The 18,681-nt window shown below is 40.0% G+C and overlaps 1 protein-coding gene across 2 annotated transcripts in view; it reads left to right on the forward strand.

Annotated features, from left to right (window-relative positions):
• Nucleotides 1–18,681, forward strand: part of PLCB1 (phospholipase C beta 1) — a 673,983-nt gene that overhangs the window by 211,877 nt on the left and 443,425 nt on the right. For both annotated transcript variants that reach the window (XM_032859164.1, XM_032859165.1), the window contains exon 3: nucleotides 9,863–9,931. In XM_032859164.1, coding sequence (XP_032715055.1) covers nucleotides 9,863–9,931 — 69 coding nt within the window. The remainder of the gene's footprint in view (nucleotides 1–9,862; nucleotides 9,932–18,681) is intronic.

Below are 18,681 nucleotides of genomic sequence, written 5' to 3' on the forward strand. Positions count from 1 at the left end.
TTCTTTAGAATCAGGCACTGCCTCTTGGTTATGATGTGATGTGACAAAGCTTTTGAGAAAACTATCTGTATATTGGGTTATATGATATATACTCATGTCTGTTTCCCAGGAAATGGTCAAAGTATTTTAAAACCTAATTAAGAGTAATGCAGGATAAAATACAATGTACGGTGACTGAGAACTCTCTGGCAGGACTCTCATTTAGTGCATGGATCATAATGATTATGACTATTTTCGTGGAAAATTTAAGAATGCCAGAAATCTATCAAAAGCCGAGGAAAAGGATTAAGATAAAAATGATTTTAAAAAATAGTTCGTATGTGATTCAGAATATTTTTAAGGTTATCATTATTTTCTATGCTGATTATTTGCAAATGATAGCTGCCTTGGGTCATATTCTCTAAAGAAACCCAAAGACAAGTGGTTGTTTGCAAGAGCTTTATTAAGGAGGAGCTCCTAGGACATGACTGTCAGAGAATGAGGGAAACAGGACAGTCAAGAGGAAGAAGCCAGCCAATAGTGATGTTTGAGGTGAAGTCCCTGCCTCAACCCAGGGGTTTGCTCTCCCCCAAGGCAAGGTTGATGGGCTTTTATGCTCCTGCACCTGGCAGGCCTGAGCTCTGAGCTCTCTGAGGGGAAATAGTCTCTTAGACACTTCCTGCTCTCTCTGCATCTGAGGTAAGTGGCTCCATGAGGCCAAAAGTAGTCAAAGGCCATAGCTGTCCATTGTTAGGAGAGAAGCCTGTAAAGATGGGGGGATGGATATCTAGCCAAAAAAGGGGACCAACAAGGACCCAGGTGGGCATCAGTAGAATTCCTATAGGAGTTTTATGAAAATTTTCTGAGTAACTAGAAAATGAACCATTCATTTCTTAAATGAATCTAGGCAGCTTGTCCATTGTCCTACAGAATGCCCTACAACAAGCTCTAACTCTGGTTAATTTCCCTTCTTTATGGGCAGTGGTTGACTCCATTTAATATGTAGGACAGAGGTTCTCAAATTTTACATTGCATCTGCATCACCCCAAAACTTAATTAAAATACAGATTCTGGGCCCCACCTGAGGGGTTCTGATTCAGCAGTCTATGGTAGGTCCTGAGAATTTGGGTTTTTCACATATTTCAAGCTGGTATGTTGATGCTGGTAGGATTGCTCCAGGGACCATGCTTTTAGAACCATCGGTCTAGGGAAATGAACAAATTTGACTCATAAAGCAGATAGGTGGTAGGTTCAGATATTACATTTAGTAATCTGCACTACCAGATAACAAAGCTCTTCAACCATAGTGAAATAGGTGTAGATCAGAGAAAACATTTTAGACCATTTAAAGGGAAAATCTGGCTACATTTACATCATCTGGACTTTTCAAGTGGAAACAGCTTGTGCACCTGATTAATCTATATCATTTCCATATTTCTTTTCAAATGACTTTTTATGGAGATCAGATTTTATGCTCCCACAAAATATCCATAAAGATAGTTTTAAGTATTTATGAAACTATTTGCCAAATGATGGATGCTTTTTCTAGTTAATCTGATTAGCCTGAAATGAGGACTTTTGTTGAGCACAGGCATAATAGAAAGCTGTGACAATACAATCTTTATCACTGTAGTCACAATTTAAAAAATACTCTGGGTCTTTAACAAATGCAATATCCTATTTATCTGTAAAAATGTGGTGAATCCCTCTATGCCTGTTAATAAATAAGGACTAGGGAAATAAAATATGTTGTTTATAAACAACTGATATAAATATATATTGTTTATAAACATCGAATATATTGGATATTGGATAAAATAAAATGCTTTTATTCATTTTTAGAACAAACTCAGATTTTTCCACGGTGATTATGGAGACTTCTTTTTTTTTTATAGTGTTGAACAAATAAGGTTAAAATATAGTCAGTAAGTATCGTTTTACATTTAAAATTTAAATTTTAAATCTTAAATTTTACCAGTCTTCACTCATCATTTTAGAAAATTGCTAGAAGACACTAATGCTTCAGAACCTTGGAATCATATGTGGTATTTTCTGCACCCCTCCCCCACCCCAACCTACCTCCCTCCACCTGCCTAGTCATAGATGCTTTAGGTTGTAAATGCATCAAGTTATAAACATAAATGCCATTAGAATTGTTTTATGAATTTTATGACCTAATACAGCTTTGGTGCTTTGGGTATAATTTTATGTTTACCTGCGTTAGCTTTCAACTTAAGCAACTTTCTCTTATGACATGAATATATAAATGTTTCCTAGGGAGTTAAAAAGGAAGTAAGGAGGAAAAAAATTTGGCTCTTATGTAGTAACCAGGGGCTGAACTACCTTTCTGGTTATCTACAGAAAAAATTAACTAGATTTTTACCAATATATTTCACGCTGCCTTGTGGGGGGACACAGCTTATGAAAATCAGTGTTACTGATTCTATTTAACATAATACTTTTTCTTGTACATGAACAAAAATGTGTTCTTTTTAAAATTTATAATACTCAGTTAATGTTCCTGCTATTTTGTGAATACTGAAAAATAATTCTGTAGAGGAATAAATAGGTCTGGGGGCATGTAGATTCTTTTTCCTTCCTTTACTCAGTCTCAGTGATACTGGATAACTAATATGTTTTCTCTGGAACTCAGTTCCTAACCTGCAATCTGTCCCAGCTCTGTAAGCCTGCAACTCCATTAGAGTAATTGTTTCCTGCTGGACATATTCAAAAGAGATGACAGTATTGCATCATGTTTATGCTAGGTAGAGTACCAAGATATGTAAATTCATTTACATCCCTTTTTATAAAGTGCATTAAAATGTGGAAACAGTGGGAGCAATGTATTTGTTATCTATTGGTATAAAGTAAATTACCTCAAACTTAGAGGCTGGAAACAACAAACATTTATTATCCCCCAGTCTCCGTGGGTCAGGGTCTCACCTGCTTCGGGTTTTATAGGCTGTGTTAAAGGTGTCTGCTGGGCTGTGTTTTCCTTTGGAGCTGGAGTCCTTCTTCCAAGCTCATTCAGGTTGCTGCTGCCGTTCTGTTCTTTGTCATAGTAAGACTGAGGTCCTCACCTCTTAGAGGCCTTCCCTTTTCTTAGGCAACACACAACACAGCAAGCCGGTGAGCATCTCCGCTACGTCAAGCCTCTCACTTCTAGACCTTGTGAGAAGCTCACCCAGGATACCTCTCTTTGGGTTAAATTTAAGTCACCTGATTGAAGACTTTAATTATACCCGCAAAAGCCCTTCGCATTTGCCATGTAAAATAACATCAAGGTGGTTGTGATAGCCCATCACAACGTTCTGTTGTTAGAAGCAAGTCTGGGGTGCTGACCACACTCAAAGGGTGTGGACTGGACAAAGGCATGGTCTGGGCACAGGAGTCATGGTGGCCATCTAGCAATCCTGCTTACAACAGGTGGGCAAAATGCTAAGATTTGTGATTCCATTGTACAAACGGCCAGCTGTTGTCACTCAGCTTCTCTATTCATTCTCTCATTTGCACAGGGGAGGCCATAAGACTCATGTCACCGGGGGCACCTGGGTGGCTCAGTGGGTTAAGCCTCTGCTTTTGGCTCAGGTCATGATTTCGGGTCCTGGGATTGAGCCCCGCATCAGTCTCTCTGCTTGGCAGGGAGCCTGCTTCCTCCTCTCTCTCTGCCTCTCTGCCTACTTATGGTCTCTCTCTGTCAAATAAATGAATAAAATCTTAAAAAAAAAAAAAAAGACTCATGTCACCATGGTGTTGTGGGTGATGTATGATGAGGTGATATACTCAGATAGCATCTCTTACAATTTTTGCCACCTTATTTGTTCTCCATTCTGAATAGCAGCGATTTCTATTGCTGTTGTTATTACGGATGCTATTACTTGACTTTGCCTCCTTCCATGGCAGGAAGCTTTAATTGAATTGAATTCTTCAGTTTTTATCTTGTTGGCTCAAACTATGGTGATAATTACCATACTACCCATAACACATGAGCTATCTTATTGTCTTTTTTCCATCTCAGATGTTAATCTAATTTTGCATTTAACTGTGACACATAAAGGTGAAAATCAGTGTTCTCTAGAAGTGGTCTTTCTTATTTTGGTTTCAAGGTTTTATGAAATGTCTCTAGAGTTTTAGATTTTTCAGATGCTTTTCCTTTTGTTCATTTGCATTCCGTGTTTTTCTTCTCCATGTATTACCTATCCATTTTTGGCTTTTCTACTATGATCTTTTGCCTTTCACTTGGAATGGGAAACGTTGCAAGCATTAAGACTTCATATGTACGCATTAATCCCTGCTCGCTAAGTGGAGATCTTAATGTAACATCACCCTTGATTTAACAGCAGCCCAATGAAGAACACGTTGCTGGCATCTACCTCTGTTTGCCAGACAAGGATACAAGGCACAGATTTCTGTACTGATTGGTTTGATGGTGCATAGATTACCAATGATAATTCCCAGAGACAAGTTTTCTGCCCCCTAGATTTATGAAATTTTCATCATCTTCGATGTACGTTGGTTTAAATAAAGAAATCCAGATGTATCACTTTTCTCTTTTCTCTGCCGTGGTTGGTATGGATGACCTGGTGTTTCTTACACTGAGTCTCTATCATAGACTTCAGGGAAGAAGACAAAATTGAAGGCTAAGGAACACAGGAAACGAGAGAGTGAGAGAGACTACAGGGTTTTTTTGGGTTTTTTTTGTTTTTGTTTTTTTGAGAGGTACACTACCTCTGAAGCAGTTTTCACTCCTTCAGAAGTGGAATAAACTTAAGGAACAAAGAATTGAATCTACTTCTTCTGCTTCTCTCTAAATTAAAACCTTCATTAAAGGATTCTAAAATAGTTTTTTTTTTCTTTAACATTGGACATTTTAGGGAGGTTTGACAGTCAATAAAATATATTAATGTCTTCTACTTTTGGTAAATTGAGGTTGAACATCTTAATGAATATACCGCATGTGGAGGTGTCCATAATCACCCCCCCAACACACACAGCCATTAATATCTTCCCTGTGAAATGTTTGTGACTGTAATTGCTGCTCTGATTATATATTGTGTGAACTTAAAGTACGTTATTATATTGGATGACTAATGGAATTTGGTGACAATGCACAGAAATTGGTATTCTGGAAAAGAGTTGGTTTTTAAATTGTATTCTTTCCTGAGTTTGCAGTGCATTTCATGGCTCATCTACCTCACAGTGGGTTTGTGGCTGATGGATTGAAATCTTTCTGCTGAGTAGTAAACATCAGAGATAATTTGGTCTTCCCTTAGCTTTTCTCATCACTCATTCAAAATATCAAAAATAAATCCTTGATTACTGTTAATTCGCTTTCATCCATACTGACAAAGGGAGAAGGCACATCTGTCAACACTTCAGTGGATGCGTGGGGGAGGGGTCCTAGAAGTGTGGTCTCCAAGCTTTTCAGGGGACCATTGTGTGCCTTGGAAATAAAGAGGTTCTATTAGTTCATTCTTCTCTTACTGGTCAAGGTAGCCCACAGGCCTCTGGACACTCTAACCCCCTTTCCATTGTGGGGTGGGTTTAGAGGTGAGGGAGAACCAGTTGCCTTCTTTTGCTTTTCTAAAGATGTCTCTGATGTGATTAAGTGTAAAATAAAGCTTATATAGTATAACATTTTCAGCAAACATAGGCCAATGCCAGTGATTGCTTTGATTTGTGAACAGAGACATTTGCTTGTATAGGGCGAAGTTTAATGCTAAGAAAAATTAGAATAGGTGTTGATGCCATCTGGCCTTCAGTAGTTTTTCTTCAATTAAACTGAACTGAAGCCTATTATTCACTGCTAGGCACACTTCTGCATTCAGTAGGTAAAATATTTTTATTTGACATTTCCCTGTATAAAGAAAAGACAGTTGTAGATTCTTCCTAGAACATATAAGTAATGCATAATTTAATCTTAATTCACCCCAAAAGTCTTATCATAACAACCGCAAGATGAATGTATATCAGTGCTTGTCCAAGTGTGGTCTGTGGACCAGCAGCATCCACATCACCTGGGAACTTATGAGAAATGCTGATTCTCAGGCCCATCCCAGTCCTGCTGAACCAGAAATGGATGGATGGCACCCAGCCTGTCTGTGTTTTAACAAGTTTTCCAGGTGACTCGAATGCAGGCTAAGGTTTGAGAGCCTCAGACATAGAAAGTGTTAACATACTCATTTTATAGATGATACAGTTAATGCTTGGTTATGGGACTGTGATTGGTTGAACACATGACCAGTTAATTTTAGGGCTCTTACCCAAACCCAGGTTTTCTCCTTAAACTTCAGGTGACCTCCCTCTCTTCAAGAAATGAGTAAAGGAATAGTGAATTCCATAAAGATGGAAATCAGTATCTCTTAAATGAACTGAGAAAGGGACCATTTCACTGCTTTCTAATAATGAGAGTGAGTTGTTCAAGCTATTAGCTTGAGAAAATTAACCTAGAAAAAGTTTTAATGACACAAGCAACATTTTTGTGGTCCTGTGCATTGGGTTCCACATTTTCTTTTTAGTGGAGGAGACAGAATAGGCTGTAGTTAAGCCCCAGACGGGAAGCTATTGCATGCTAATAGAAGAGGGAGACACTATTTTAATCATTGCTTTCTACTCCAGTGAGTCCATGGACAGCTTTTCCACCTGGGTCTTTCCCATGCCACATTACCCATGTTGATAGTGCCCTGCGGTGGCTTTCCTGCACGCACAATTTTACACACAGGCGAGAGAAGTTTCTTAGTCGCTGCGGTCTCAGAATGAATCCCCAGGGCAGCTGGCCTTAAGTACCCCTCTGTGGCTTGGGGAATGAACGTTTCCTTGTGAGCCAAGAGTAGAAAACAGTGTTCATTATCTGTACTGTAAAAGTCTGTATAATGATGCCTGCTAAGATCTAGTTCTTTGTGAACTCAATTTGGGCTTTGTGTGTATAAACAAATAAGTAAAGTTTAAGTCTCTTGTTTGCACTACTGGGAGGAACTTGCTTGAATAGAAAATGTGGCTATAAAATTAGGTGCATGTATTATGTATGTATGTGTGATTTCTATTCTGCATATATGTAAAGCACCATGCGACATATATGGAAAAGTATACCACACATATATGTCAGTGTTTATGATATTTATAAAGAGGGCACACATGCAGTGCCTACCATGTCCAGAAGTGTTTGTGACAACTCTCCATACACCTCTGTTGTGTATCTCAAGTGACTTTCAGTTTCTTGCACACAATTCCTGCCTCTGTGCATTTGCACTTGCTGTTTCCTCTTCCTGTAACCCTCCTCCCCCTCCAAAACCACAGAATTGTAAGCCTGGCAAACTGTTTCTCATCCTGGTATTAGCTGAAAAGATGTCATAGCCCCTGTCTGCAATGTACTTTGAAATGTCTCCTTTAGAGTATAATAATTGGTTTTGTGCAGGAGCTGCTTAAAACAGGTGTCTGTTTTCTGTATTGTTGGTGTCATTCCTCAGTACCAACCCCATACCTGACACATTGCAGCACTTGATAAATAATATTCCAGGGAATTGATGACTGGCATTTCCACTTGGATAAACCCCTCAAAACAGCATCTCCAAATACATCATCACTTTGCCCAAACTTCCAAGTCCCAATTTGGAATATGGAAGCCGTAGGGCTATTCATGACTCCTCTCTTCCCTTTAGGCAATCCTACCTCCATATTATGGCTCTCATCTTTTTTCCCGTTACCTCTACCTTCCTTTGGTCTCCTGTCTCTCAAATGTCCACCTGGTTCTGGTCTTCTGGATGAAACTCCTTCAAGTCTGGTTCTCTTCCTGTTTCTCTCCTTCCAATACAAGTTTTAATTGTCTTGCTGTGGAGATAAGAAACCCAGACCAGATGTTGCATCTCCTCAAGTCTGAGGACTTTACTGCGCATTTGCCTAAGTGAAACATTGAGCCCTGTATTGATGTTTTCCAACACTCGTGAGGTGACCTTCAGGATTGTGGCTGGTATGGCCTTAGGGGAACTATGGAACAAGTTATTCTGTCCTGCAAGATCTTTGCTGAGTGGCTACCTGTCACACCTCAGAGTCTGGGAGGATTTCCAGAGTTGCCCATGGCAAGGAATGGGGTAACGTTTCCGCTAAAATGGAGGAAAAGCAGACTTAGATGGCCATGGCTAGCAAAAGAATAGAAGGCACTGATTCTTGACCTGCCTTTGCAGGATCCATGAGTTCTCTTGGACCTGCTGTGTGGTTTTGCATCCCAGTGGACAGACGCCACCTCCTCCATGACTGTTGAACTGTAATCATGAGATCGACCTTAGGTGCAAGAAAAGAATCAGACAATTTTGCACCGAATATTTCAAATCGGTGGCAGCTGTTTGAAGGAATTGTTTGGGAACCCCATCTACAAGTACTTGGGGACATTAAGACTTAAAAGAAATTACACCCACTTCAGAGAGTCTGAGTAGCTGAGTGATGATACATGCCCCCTACAGGAAGGAAGGGATTGGATGTCTGCATCCAGCTGTCTCATTGTCAGCATGGGTGGGACGGATGGCTGGAGTCACTTTAAGATGACTGTTCATTGCCGTACAGTTCCATCTAGCTGGTGTAGTGTCTTCCGTATCACTCAGTGATATGGGTGTCACAAACCTCATGGCTCGGTGTCTAAGATGGACTCTCAAGGTCTCCATCCTTTGCCTGTAACCCTTTCCGGCATCATCTCCCATGACTTTTCTTCATATGCTCTGTGCATTGAATGTTACCCATGAGAATCCCCTCCCGTAGTGCCATTACATCGTCCCTGTGCTGTTCCTTCTTCCTGGATGCCCCTCTATCCCTTTCCTCCTCCTTATAATGTTCTCCATCTCTAAGCATCTAAAGGCTGTGAATACCTCAATGTTCTGCCCAAAACTCTGGTCCTTTCTTATCTGGATATTTGCCAATGTTATGCCTTCTAGCTCCTTTTCTCCATGGTCAATAACTTTCCATGGACTTTTCTCTGGGACACTGGGGGAACAAATTTCTTTTCTCTGTTGACCCCCATAGCAGTTAACTTTAAAGTTGTCATGAGGGGCGCCTGGGTGGCTCAGCCATTAAGTGTCTGCCTTCAGCTCAGGTCCCGATCCCAGTGTCCTGGGATCGAGCTCCCTGCTTGGCGGGAAGCCTCCTTCCCCCTTTTCCACTCCCTCTGCTGTGTTCCCTCTCTTGCTGTCTCTTCCTCTGTCAAATAAATAAAAATAAAATAAAATAAAATAAATAAAGTTGTCATGAACACACTGCCCCATGTCTTATGCATATACATTTCTTTATTCCCCTGTTTGATGGCAAGCCCATCCAGAGGAGCTATCATATTTTATGTATCTTGTATCCTAGAGTAACTTGCATTTCATAGGTATTCAGTAATATATAATGAATAAATGAAAAGATTGGGATGTAAGGTGTGCCAAAGTCTGGGGAGGGGGCAGGTAGGTGAGGCAGATTTATCTCTTTCCCTTGGTAGAGAGTGAGTTGATGGGAGCCTCTCCTTCCACCCCTCATCCCCAATACCTCATGCCACTCACATATCTTCATACCAGGACTGACTCTCAGGATTATTTTTCAACTGCGGCACAGAAAGTCCTAGTTCATCATGACTTAGGAATAGCTCATAGTATAGCCTGGGGCCCCCCTAACCACGCCCATTATACTTTAAAATGTCTTAGAACATACAGTAAACTGAACAGTTAGCAGTTAGCTATCTTGTTTCCGTTCCGATTCTGTTGGTAAACAATGTGAGAGGAAAAAATATCCTAACTGCAGAGAAATCTTCAGGCAGGTCTCAAGATACCATTATTTTTTTTTGAAAAGTGATGTCAATGATATAAAACAAAGAAAAGAAATCTGTGTGGATGCTTAACAGTTTCACATTTTTGCCTTCCAGGAGACGGAGCTGTTAGATCTCAGCCTTGTCAAGGATGCCAGATGTGGGAAGCATGCCAAAGCTCCCAAGGTAGGAAGCGGAGCGTTGTGCACGCTCCAGATGCTCTTTTGACTATTTACTGTGTCATGGCATCAATCAATTGCCCCAACTAGAAGTCTGTCTGTTGTCAACGTTGTAAAACACAATAAAACAGCCAGTCCTTCCAGAAGCCTCTATGCCCTGAACATTCCCACTTTCGTTAAAAGAAGGTAACAGGGAGTAAATATATAGGCAGTTGGATATAGGGGTTTGCCGTCTGTGGTCTAATTTTAGTTTTGTTTGAAAAATATATCACGATGCCAGAGTTGCTGGGTAATTCCCAATTGTTAAAATGTGCTTGAAGTTGCTCGAAAACTTCCCTGAGCCTCTTATGCATACGTGAACTAACCTTTAGACATGATGAGTAAGAGCCTGTACTTCCAATATTTTGCAACAGCCATCACTATGTTCACGAAGCCAAAGGCTGTTTAATATTAATTAATTAATATTAAATAATATAATATATAATGTAATATAATATTAGCCTCTGTTATTGGTGTTCTCACTGTTGTTTTTATATTTATTATTATTAAAAATTTCAATCAGATTTGCAGGAAGTCAGTTTTTATTTTGCTTAATGTGGAGAAGTTTATGTTGTAAAGAGAGCTGGGGGAGGGGCTTGGCGGAAAGGGGCTCGAATCCTTCGATAAATATCACTAGCAAAGATCTGCAGAACTTTGGGATCTGATCGGTTGTGTGGCCCATCCATTTACTTTTGCTTGAAAAACTTACTACAGACATATTCAAAGCAGTTTTGCAGTTTATTTATTTTTAGGAGATTGTTTAAGAATGTTGAATGAAGAACATACATACATTCTTTTCAACTTAGATTCTCTGGTGGAGTCTAGTAACGGAGTGTGTTGACTTGCCCTGAAAGTGGGAAACCACTCTTTATTGTATTTAAATCTTAGTTCTCTAAATACTTCCTTTCTAGCAAAGATAATATTGTCAAATAGGGAAGTACAGGTGCCATTCAGGAACTGCTGCCTCTTATCATAATTGATATAAAACTAGCGATTTTCTATGTGAGTATCTGCCTGCAACTTTTGTTTTATTCTTTAAAAGTCAAAATACTTTTCCTTGACATCAAAAATGATCTGTTGCTGTGGAGAGGCAGAGAGTTTAAAAAAAAAAAAAAAATCACCTGGAGTGATTGTTCTTCAGAAACGTAACAGTGCAAATAGTTGCTGGCAAATTTTGCTATGGAAAAATACCTAAATCCTGCTTACTGCTGTAGAAGTTAAGCTCATCTATAGGAAAATGTGGAAAATGAAAAAAAAAAAATAGAAAAATGGGAATTACTTTCACAAAGGTTTTTGTAAGCGTTTTCATGTGCAAACAAACAGCTTGTTATTTGCTTTCACCTCTTAGTAATATAATAGTATTATAGTTGTTCCGTCTTTTAATTTTGTAGCAAGCTTGTCATTATTAATGCTTCGTTGATGATTCAGAATTGTTCAGTTTTTAGTGTAGGAAGGAAATTCTTTCTTCTTTCCCCAAAAGCGTTCTGGCCAAGTTTCATGGAAGCTTGTTAGTTCCAGGAACTTTACTGATAACATAGTTATAAAGTTTGCTTTTTCATGCAGGTGTATTGGCCTAACTTGAAATTCATGATCAGGATTGGTTAAAGACAGCTGCCTACGCTCTAATCAGACCCCCTTTGTCTTCAGGAATCAGAATGCCTAGTCCGCTGTGGGGTTTCCCTCTCTCTTCCCTTGCAGCACTCAGCCTGCTTATCAGTTCAATGTTTCATTTATGGATGCGGTTGAATACATGTCTATTGAATGACGATAAATGAACAGAACTTGGGTCTGTTCTGTGCTCAGCTGATAAGCCACTATTAGATCCTAAAATACTTCTCTTAAGGACGGACGTGGGCACTCAGAATATTCTGGCTTTCACTTTTTTTTTTTTTTTTCCACTGAAGATTGCGTTCTCTGAGGATTATCCATGTTCTTGCCTTTTTTTGCCTTCCGCTCCTTGCTGGTGTTCAAGAACTTTGGGCGACTTTAATATTTTAAAACTGGTTTCTGTTGTTTCGTACCTGTGTGACCTTCCTGAAACTCAGGCGTCCCCCTGGGCCACATGGTGATCATAATAGTGACAACAATATCAATGATAATAATAATGATGATGATGATGATGATGATGAAGAATGGTCAGTTCATATCATTACCATAAGGACTGAATGAAAATTCATTAGCATATCTTTAGCAGAGGAGTTCTCAAACTTGACTGCTTATGGAATCACATGGAGAGCTTTAAAAAACAGTGATGCCTGTTTCCTAACCCTAGAGATTCTGGTGTTAAGTGTAGTGTGGATTTTTTTTTTTTTTAAGATTTTATTTATTTATTTGACAGAGAGAGATTACAAGTAAGCAGAGAGGCAGGCAGAGAGAGAGGAAGGGAAGCAGGCTCCCTGCTGAGCAGAGAACCCGATGCGGGACTCGATCCCAGGACCCTGAGATCATGACCTGAGCCGAAGGCAGCGGCTTAACCCACTGAGCCACCCAGGTGCCCCTGTAGTGTGGATTTTTGAAAAGGGCTTTTGAAAAGGAGATTTGAGGCAAAAATTTGAGCACCACTGCCTTAACTTATCACTGCTATTTAATAAGCGCTCGCTAAATATTAGCCACTGTTATTGGTGTTATCACTGTTATTTTTGTATTTATTATTATTAAAAATTTCAATCAGATTTGCAGGAAGTCAGTTTTCATTTCGCTTAATATGGAGAAGTTTATGTTGTAAAGAGAGCTGGGGGAGGGGCTTGGCTGAAAGGGGCTCTGTGGGTTGACCGGCTGGAGAGAAGGGGATATTGCTATCAGTTTAAAAGTCGTTCAGTTGCAAAAGAACACCCCAGCACCAACTGGATAAATACAAAAATTATTAAAAATGATCTGAATGCATTGAAAATTCCAGTGGAAGTGCGGGATTCAGGCGATGTCTCAGGCAGCTGAGCAAAAGCTGTCACCAGGGAATAGGGTATTTCTTTCTCTTGCCAGTCTGGGTTCCAAGGTGTTGAAAGCGATTCCTCTTCCGTCCTCAGTATCCCCTTGGTGGCCATTGTCTGCTTGCCATCATTGGAAGCTCCAGGCTTCCCCAAGTAACAGCAGTTCAGTGGGGGAATCAGAAGAGAAACCAGCTTCAGGAATACAACCACCTTGTAGAAGGAGGCCAATGGCTCCGGGGGCGGCGGGGATGGGTGGGGAGTTGGGGGGATAAATAAGAGGAGACCATTGTGTTGGCTAGAAGAAAAGCAGCAGGATTGACAGCATAAGATTTAAAAGTGTCAAGGTAACCAGTAGGGAGTGAGAGAAGCATGGGTAGGCAACGTAACATGAAGACAGATTGAGTGGAAGACATTCTGGAGGCTTTATAGACCGTAAAAGAAGGAAGAACACGTGCGGAGCAGATATTATTTATCCAAAATACTCAGGCACCCTGTGAATATTATTACTATTATTTTTGTTTTTCACAGTATCTCATTACATAAAAATTCATGGTCTAGGTGAAGATGAACTGTTTTCTCTGCCTGCTGTGATTGGAAATAACAGTTATAAGAAATGGAAAAGCTTCTATGTGTTCCCGTTAATGAATTTTAAATGTCGACTCCCAACACAGTATATGCAATTCCAGATTGGCTTTTCCATAATGCAGCCTTTGTTCTAGTTATCAGTTTCAAAATTTCTCAGTGGGGAGAAATGGAAAGATTTTTATCCACATGTAGAAAGGTAAAAGAGGAAAAAAAAAGAAGCCTTATCCTTCGAAATCTAAAAGGTGTTTGTGTTTCCTTCTTCGCTCTCTCTCTCTGCCTCCCGCTGAGGCTTATAAAGTGCATCTAGAGGTCAAGTGCTATGGGATGTGCACCTTGCACGTGCTGGGGACACATATTTTCTGGATCTTCATTTCAACATGAGCTTTACTTTTAAAAAGAGGCTTTATCACTGTGGTTTCTGATCTGTTAGTGGTGGTTCCTCTCCCAGCAGATCAATTTCGTGGCTCATGTACAGCATTAATAAAATGAAATAGATTGGACTAGAATGAAAAAAAAAAATCAGCATCTTGCAGAGGACGTTGTTTGGTGAAACATCTTTTGTGCCTGTGAATGTCTGTTCTGGGTCACAACCCAAAGTGTTTTTTTGTTTGTTTGTTTGTTTACTATGGGCCACATTAGAAGGGCTGCAGAAAATGCTGCTGAAAATATAGTTTCTTTGGGATATAGAGTTTATCTTTGGGATTCTTGGGGTGTATTCCATCTGTAGGTGTACTGAAAAGTAGATCGAGTTGTGGTTTTGGATGTCAGCTCTGCCAGTAACACCCTTCTGTGGGTGCCTCTACTTACTCATCTATGAAATGGGGTGGGGAGGACCCACAGGATTTTAGGTGTGTAAGTTGGCTTAACCCTTGATTCCAACTTTTAAAATGAGAAGTTGGGGCACCTGGGTGGCTCCTTTGGTTAAGCATCTGACTCTGGGTTTCCGCACAGGTCATGCATGATCTCAGACTCCTGCCCCGTGTTGGGTTCTGTGTTCTACAGGGTGTCTACTGGAGATTCTCTGCTTCTGCCCCTCCACCAATGCGTTCTCTCTTTCTCAAGTCAATAAATAAATATATATATTTTTAAAAATGGGAAGTTAACCCAGCCAAGGCACGCTATCTTACAGATTATAAAATTAATGTTGACAAGTTTGAATGACCTAAATAAAACTTCTTACCTTGGTTGTAGAAAATCAGGTGACCTTATTGAAAAGTCAGGTCACATTCTAACCAAGGTAAGGGGCAATGCAAACAAAAATAAAAGAAAGGAAGAAAGATTTATGTGGAGTTTTGCACTGGGCTTCTTGAAACCAATTGTAAGATTGCTTTGGACTCCATAGAGGTCCTGTGATTACAGAGGCTGTCCCAGGTTTCCAACATGAAAACAGTTGCTGACGTTCACGTTATTACATACTGAAAAACATTTCTGAAGTCTTACTTTCAAACTATGTGTCATCCAAAGAAAATGGCTTCACGTACTTGGCTGACAATTAACCAATTCATTCTATCCATAAAGGGCAGCCTATTTCAGATGTGTAATGCTAATTGGAATACAGGTTCCTTGTATATATCTGGATTATAGTAATTCTGTGTCATGGATAATATCACTGGAATCATGTAAGATAGATTACAGTAAAATGAAATTAAAAAAAAAATTGACCAGCTTTTGTTTTCCTAACCCCTAAATATATGATGGCTTTTGAAGTCATTAAATGTGGATTTGTAAAGCAATGTACACTACAATGTCTAGCCCTATGTGCAGCTGCCAGCATCTCAGTGGTGGGAGAAACAGGTAACAGATAAGTCTCACAGGAGACACCCAAAGCAGAACAGAGACCATGATTGGTGGAGACCACTGACCATGAGTGGTGGAGTACTTGCTGCTTTCTAGAGACATAATGGAGTAAGTTCTCTTGACATGATGAGGTGATATGAACAGAGACATTAATTAAGAAAAGGAGCAGCATTCCAGGCAGAGGGCAAAGCAAGAGCAAGGGCTCTGAAGTGGGAACATGGGGGCGCCTGGTTGGCTCGGTGGTTTAAGGCTTCTGCCTTCAGCTCAGATCATGATCCCAAGGTCCTGGGATCGAGCCCCGCATCAGGCTCTCGGCTCAGCGGGGAGCCTGCTTCCTCCTCTCTCTCTCTGCCTGCCTCTCTGCCTACTTGTGATCTCTGTCTGTCAAATAAATAAATAAAAATCTTAAAAAAAAATTGAAGTGGGAACATGTTTGGTATATTTGAGGAGTATCGAAGAAACCAGTTGGTTACAGTAGAGTGCAAGACAGAAAGGATGAGAAGACAGAAGTCTGAGAAGTGGCCAGGGGCTGTATTATTCTGGCCTTGTAAACCATGCTAATGACCGTGGTTTTTTCCTTCTGTGAGACTGAAGAAAGGATCTGAAAGTTCTGGGCAGAGTAATGAGAAGATCTGAGTTTGCTTTTTTTTTTTTTAAGGTTTTATTTATTTGATAGTAATGATCACAAGTAGCAGAGAGGCAGGCAGAGAGAGAGGGAGTGGGGGAAGCAGGCTCCTTGCTGAGCAGAGAGCCCAATGCGGGGCTTGATCCCAGGACCCTGAGATCATGACCTGAACTTGAGGCAGAGGCTTAACCCACTGAGCCGCCCAGGTGCCCCTGATTTTGCTTTTAAAAACATCACTGAGGGGCGCCTGGGTGGCTCAGTGGGTTAAAGCCTCTGCCTTCGGCTCAGGTCATGATCCCGGGGTCCTGGGATGGAGCCCCGCATTGGGCTCTGTGCGAAGCAGGGAGCCTGCTTCCCTTCCTCTCTCTCTGCCTACCTTTCTGCCTACTTGTGATCTCTGTCTGTCAAATAAATAAATAAAATCTTTAAAAAATAAAAAATAAATAAAAACATCACTGGCCACTCACTGCCTGGAGCGTGGACTATAGAAAAGAAAGGAAGAAAAAGAAATGAAGAAGGGACACCAACCAAATGACTATTGCAAATATTTGGAGCAGTGTTGATAATGACTTTGACTGAGAGGTGTAGAGCTAATGGGAAAAAATGTCAGAATTCTAATTGGAAGGTGGAAGGTGACACTATAGGGTTTGTTAACGCACTGGATGTGAGGTATGAAAGGATTCAGGAATAAAGCTTAAGAGTTTTCACCTGGGAAAGTGGAGGAATTGAGTTGCTATGGCCTAAGTTGGGAAGGAAGAAACACATTTAATCAGAAAAACTCAGAGTTTGATTTTTTGGATATTTAAGGTTTGAAGGGTCTCTTAGACTTCTATCTGATGATGGGCATATTTGGATATACTGGTGTTCGGAGGCAAGGTTGGCCACGGAGTTGTAAGTGAATATTTAAATCTCAAAGCTAAGTGAGGTCTCTTAAGGGATGTAGGTATAGAAGAAAAAGGACTGATCCCTAAGCCCTGGGACCTCCAGCATTTAAACTTTGAAAGATTAAAAAGGGCCAGGAAGGAGATGGAGAATGGTATATACCCAAGAGAATTGAAAGTAGGGGCTTCAAACAGTTATTTGTACACCAGTGTTCACAGTGGCATTATTCACAACAGCCAAAAGGTAGAGACAACTCACATGTCCATTGCTGGGTGAATGGATATACAAAATATGATACACACACACACACTGGATAATTATTCAACCATAAAAAGGAATGAAATTCTGACTTCTGACATAGGCTCTAACATGGATAAGCTTTGAAGACAATAAGTGAAATAGGCCAGACACAAAAGGACACATATTGTAGGATTCTACCTGTATGAGGTAACTAGAGTAGGCAAATCCGTAGAACCAGAAAGTAGAACGGCAGTTTCCAGGGAGTCCGAGGAGAGGAGAAGAAGAGAATGGGAAGTTATTATTTAATGGGTACAGAGTTTCAGTTTAAGAAAATTAAAAAGTTCTGCAGATGAATGGTGCTTAATGCAGCATAACACAATAATGAATATTGCCTAAGTTCAGTAACCTATACACTTGAAAATCATCAAGATGGTAAATTTGGTGGCATGCCTATCTTACCACAATTAAAAAAAAAAAAGGAAAAGACAGAAGGAACAACAAGTGAGGAGGGAGAAGAATCAGTAGAGAGTATTTTCTGGATATCTAAAAAAGTATGTCAAGAAAGAAAGCATAGTCATCTAGGTAAAATAGTGGAATTTCCTTCTAGCTTTTTCCCCCTCACCTTTGTACACTTTCAATTTTATTGAAGATACCATTTTATATATGCTTTGATTTTTTTCCCTATATTCGTAGCATTTCCTGCTAATATCCAAAATCGGCTATTTATTTAAGCGTTGTCAGATCCCAAATAGCTCATCATAGGAGCTGGATGCCAATGTATAAATCTCATAATGAGCTGTTATTTGGATGTTCTACAACAGTGGTTTCAATGAATCATCCATGAGGCCGGGAGTTGAAATGAGTGCTTTATTTATTGTCCCCCTTTGCTGATTATAAGCTATTTCCCTGACTTTGTACAGATTCCACCATTGTGTGAAGCCACAGTCATGAAAATGTGATGCAGATATTTGAAGTTGAGGGAAGAAGAAAACCCTTTACCCAGCAAAGTAAAGGTTCCTCTCCCTTTCTCTTAGTTGCCGAGGAGCTCTACCTTTGGCCCATGTTCTTGGTTCCACCTATTTCTTAATTTACCTGACATGTGGCAAGAGTTTTTGTTTGTTTGTTGTCATCCTATTTCCATAAAAGTATTTATTTACATCTTTACTAAATGGAGAAAAATAGAGCTTAAAATTTCACAGAATTATCTCTGTGTAATGGTTTTGACAGCTAGTCACATTTATCTCCAGATGTAAATTATATGGCACGGTTCCTTTCTTATGTTCATTAAATTCCATAGATGTCAGTGGTTTGGTTTCCTTGGAAACAAAAACCTTTATATAACTAGTCAGAGATTTGGTAGCAGAAATATCAGGATGCGGTGGGGAGTAAGGAAACATCGCGATGCTGAGTACCTCCCTCAGTAGGTACCTGTTTGCATTTAAAACTCTTCTACCTTTCCATCTGCCCCTCATCCTCATGGCCATTCAGTAGTGCCCAAGGGAAGATTTTAAAAGTGACCATTTAAGTATAGAATATCTTCTAATGGTTAAAAGCTTTTTACTTTTTTTTCAAGCAATCACAGAGAGGCTAAGTCTTTTTTGGGATGTTGGTGTAAATTCCCAAATTTGAGAAGAGTGTGTCTCTTAGGAAGAATTGAGTTTG

The sequence above is a fragment of the Lontra canadensis genome, unplaced genomic scaffold (assembly GCF_010015895.1).
Source record: "Lontra canadensis isolate GAN:19392208 unplaced genomic scaffold, GSC_riverotter_1.0 scaffold16, whole genome shotgun sequence".
NCBI lineage: Eukaryota > Metazoa > Chordata > Mammalia > Carnivora > Mustelidae > Lontra > Lontra canadensis.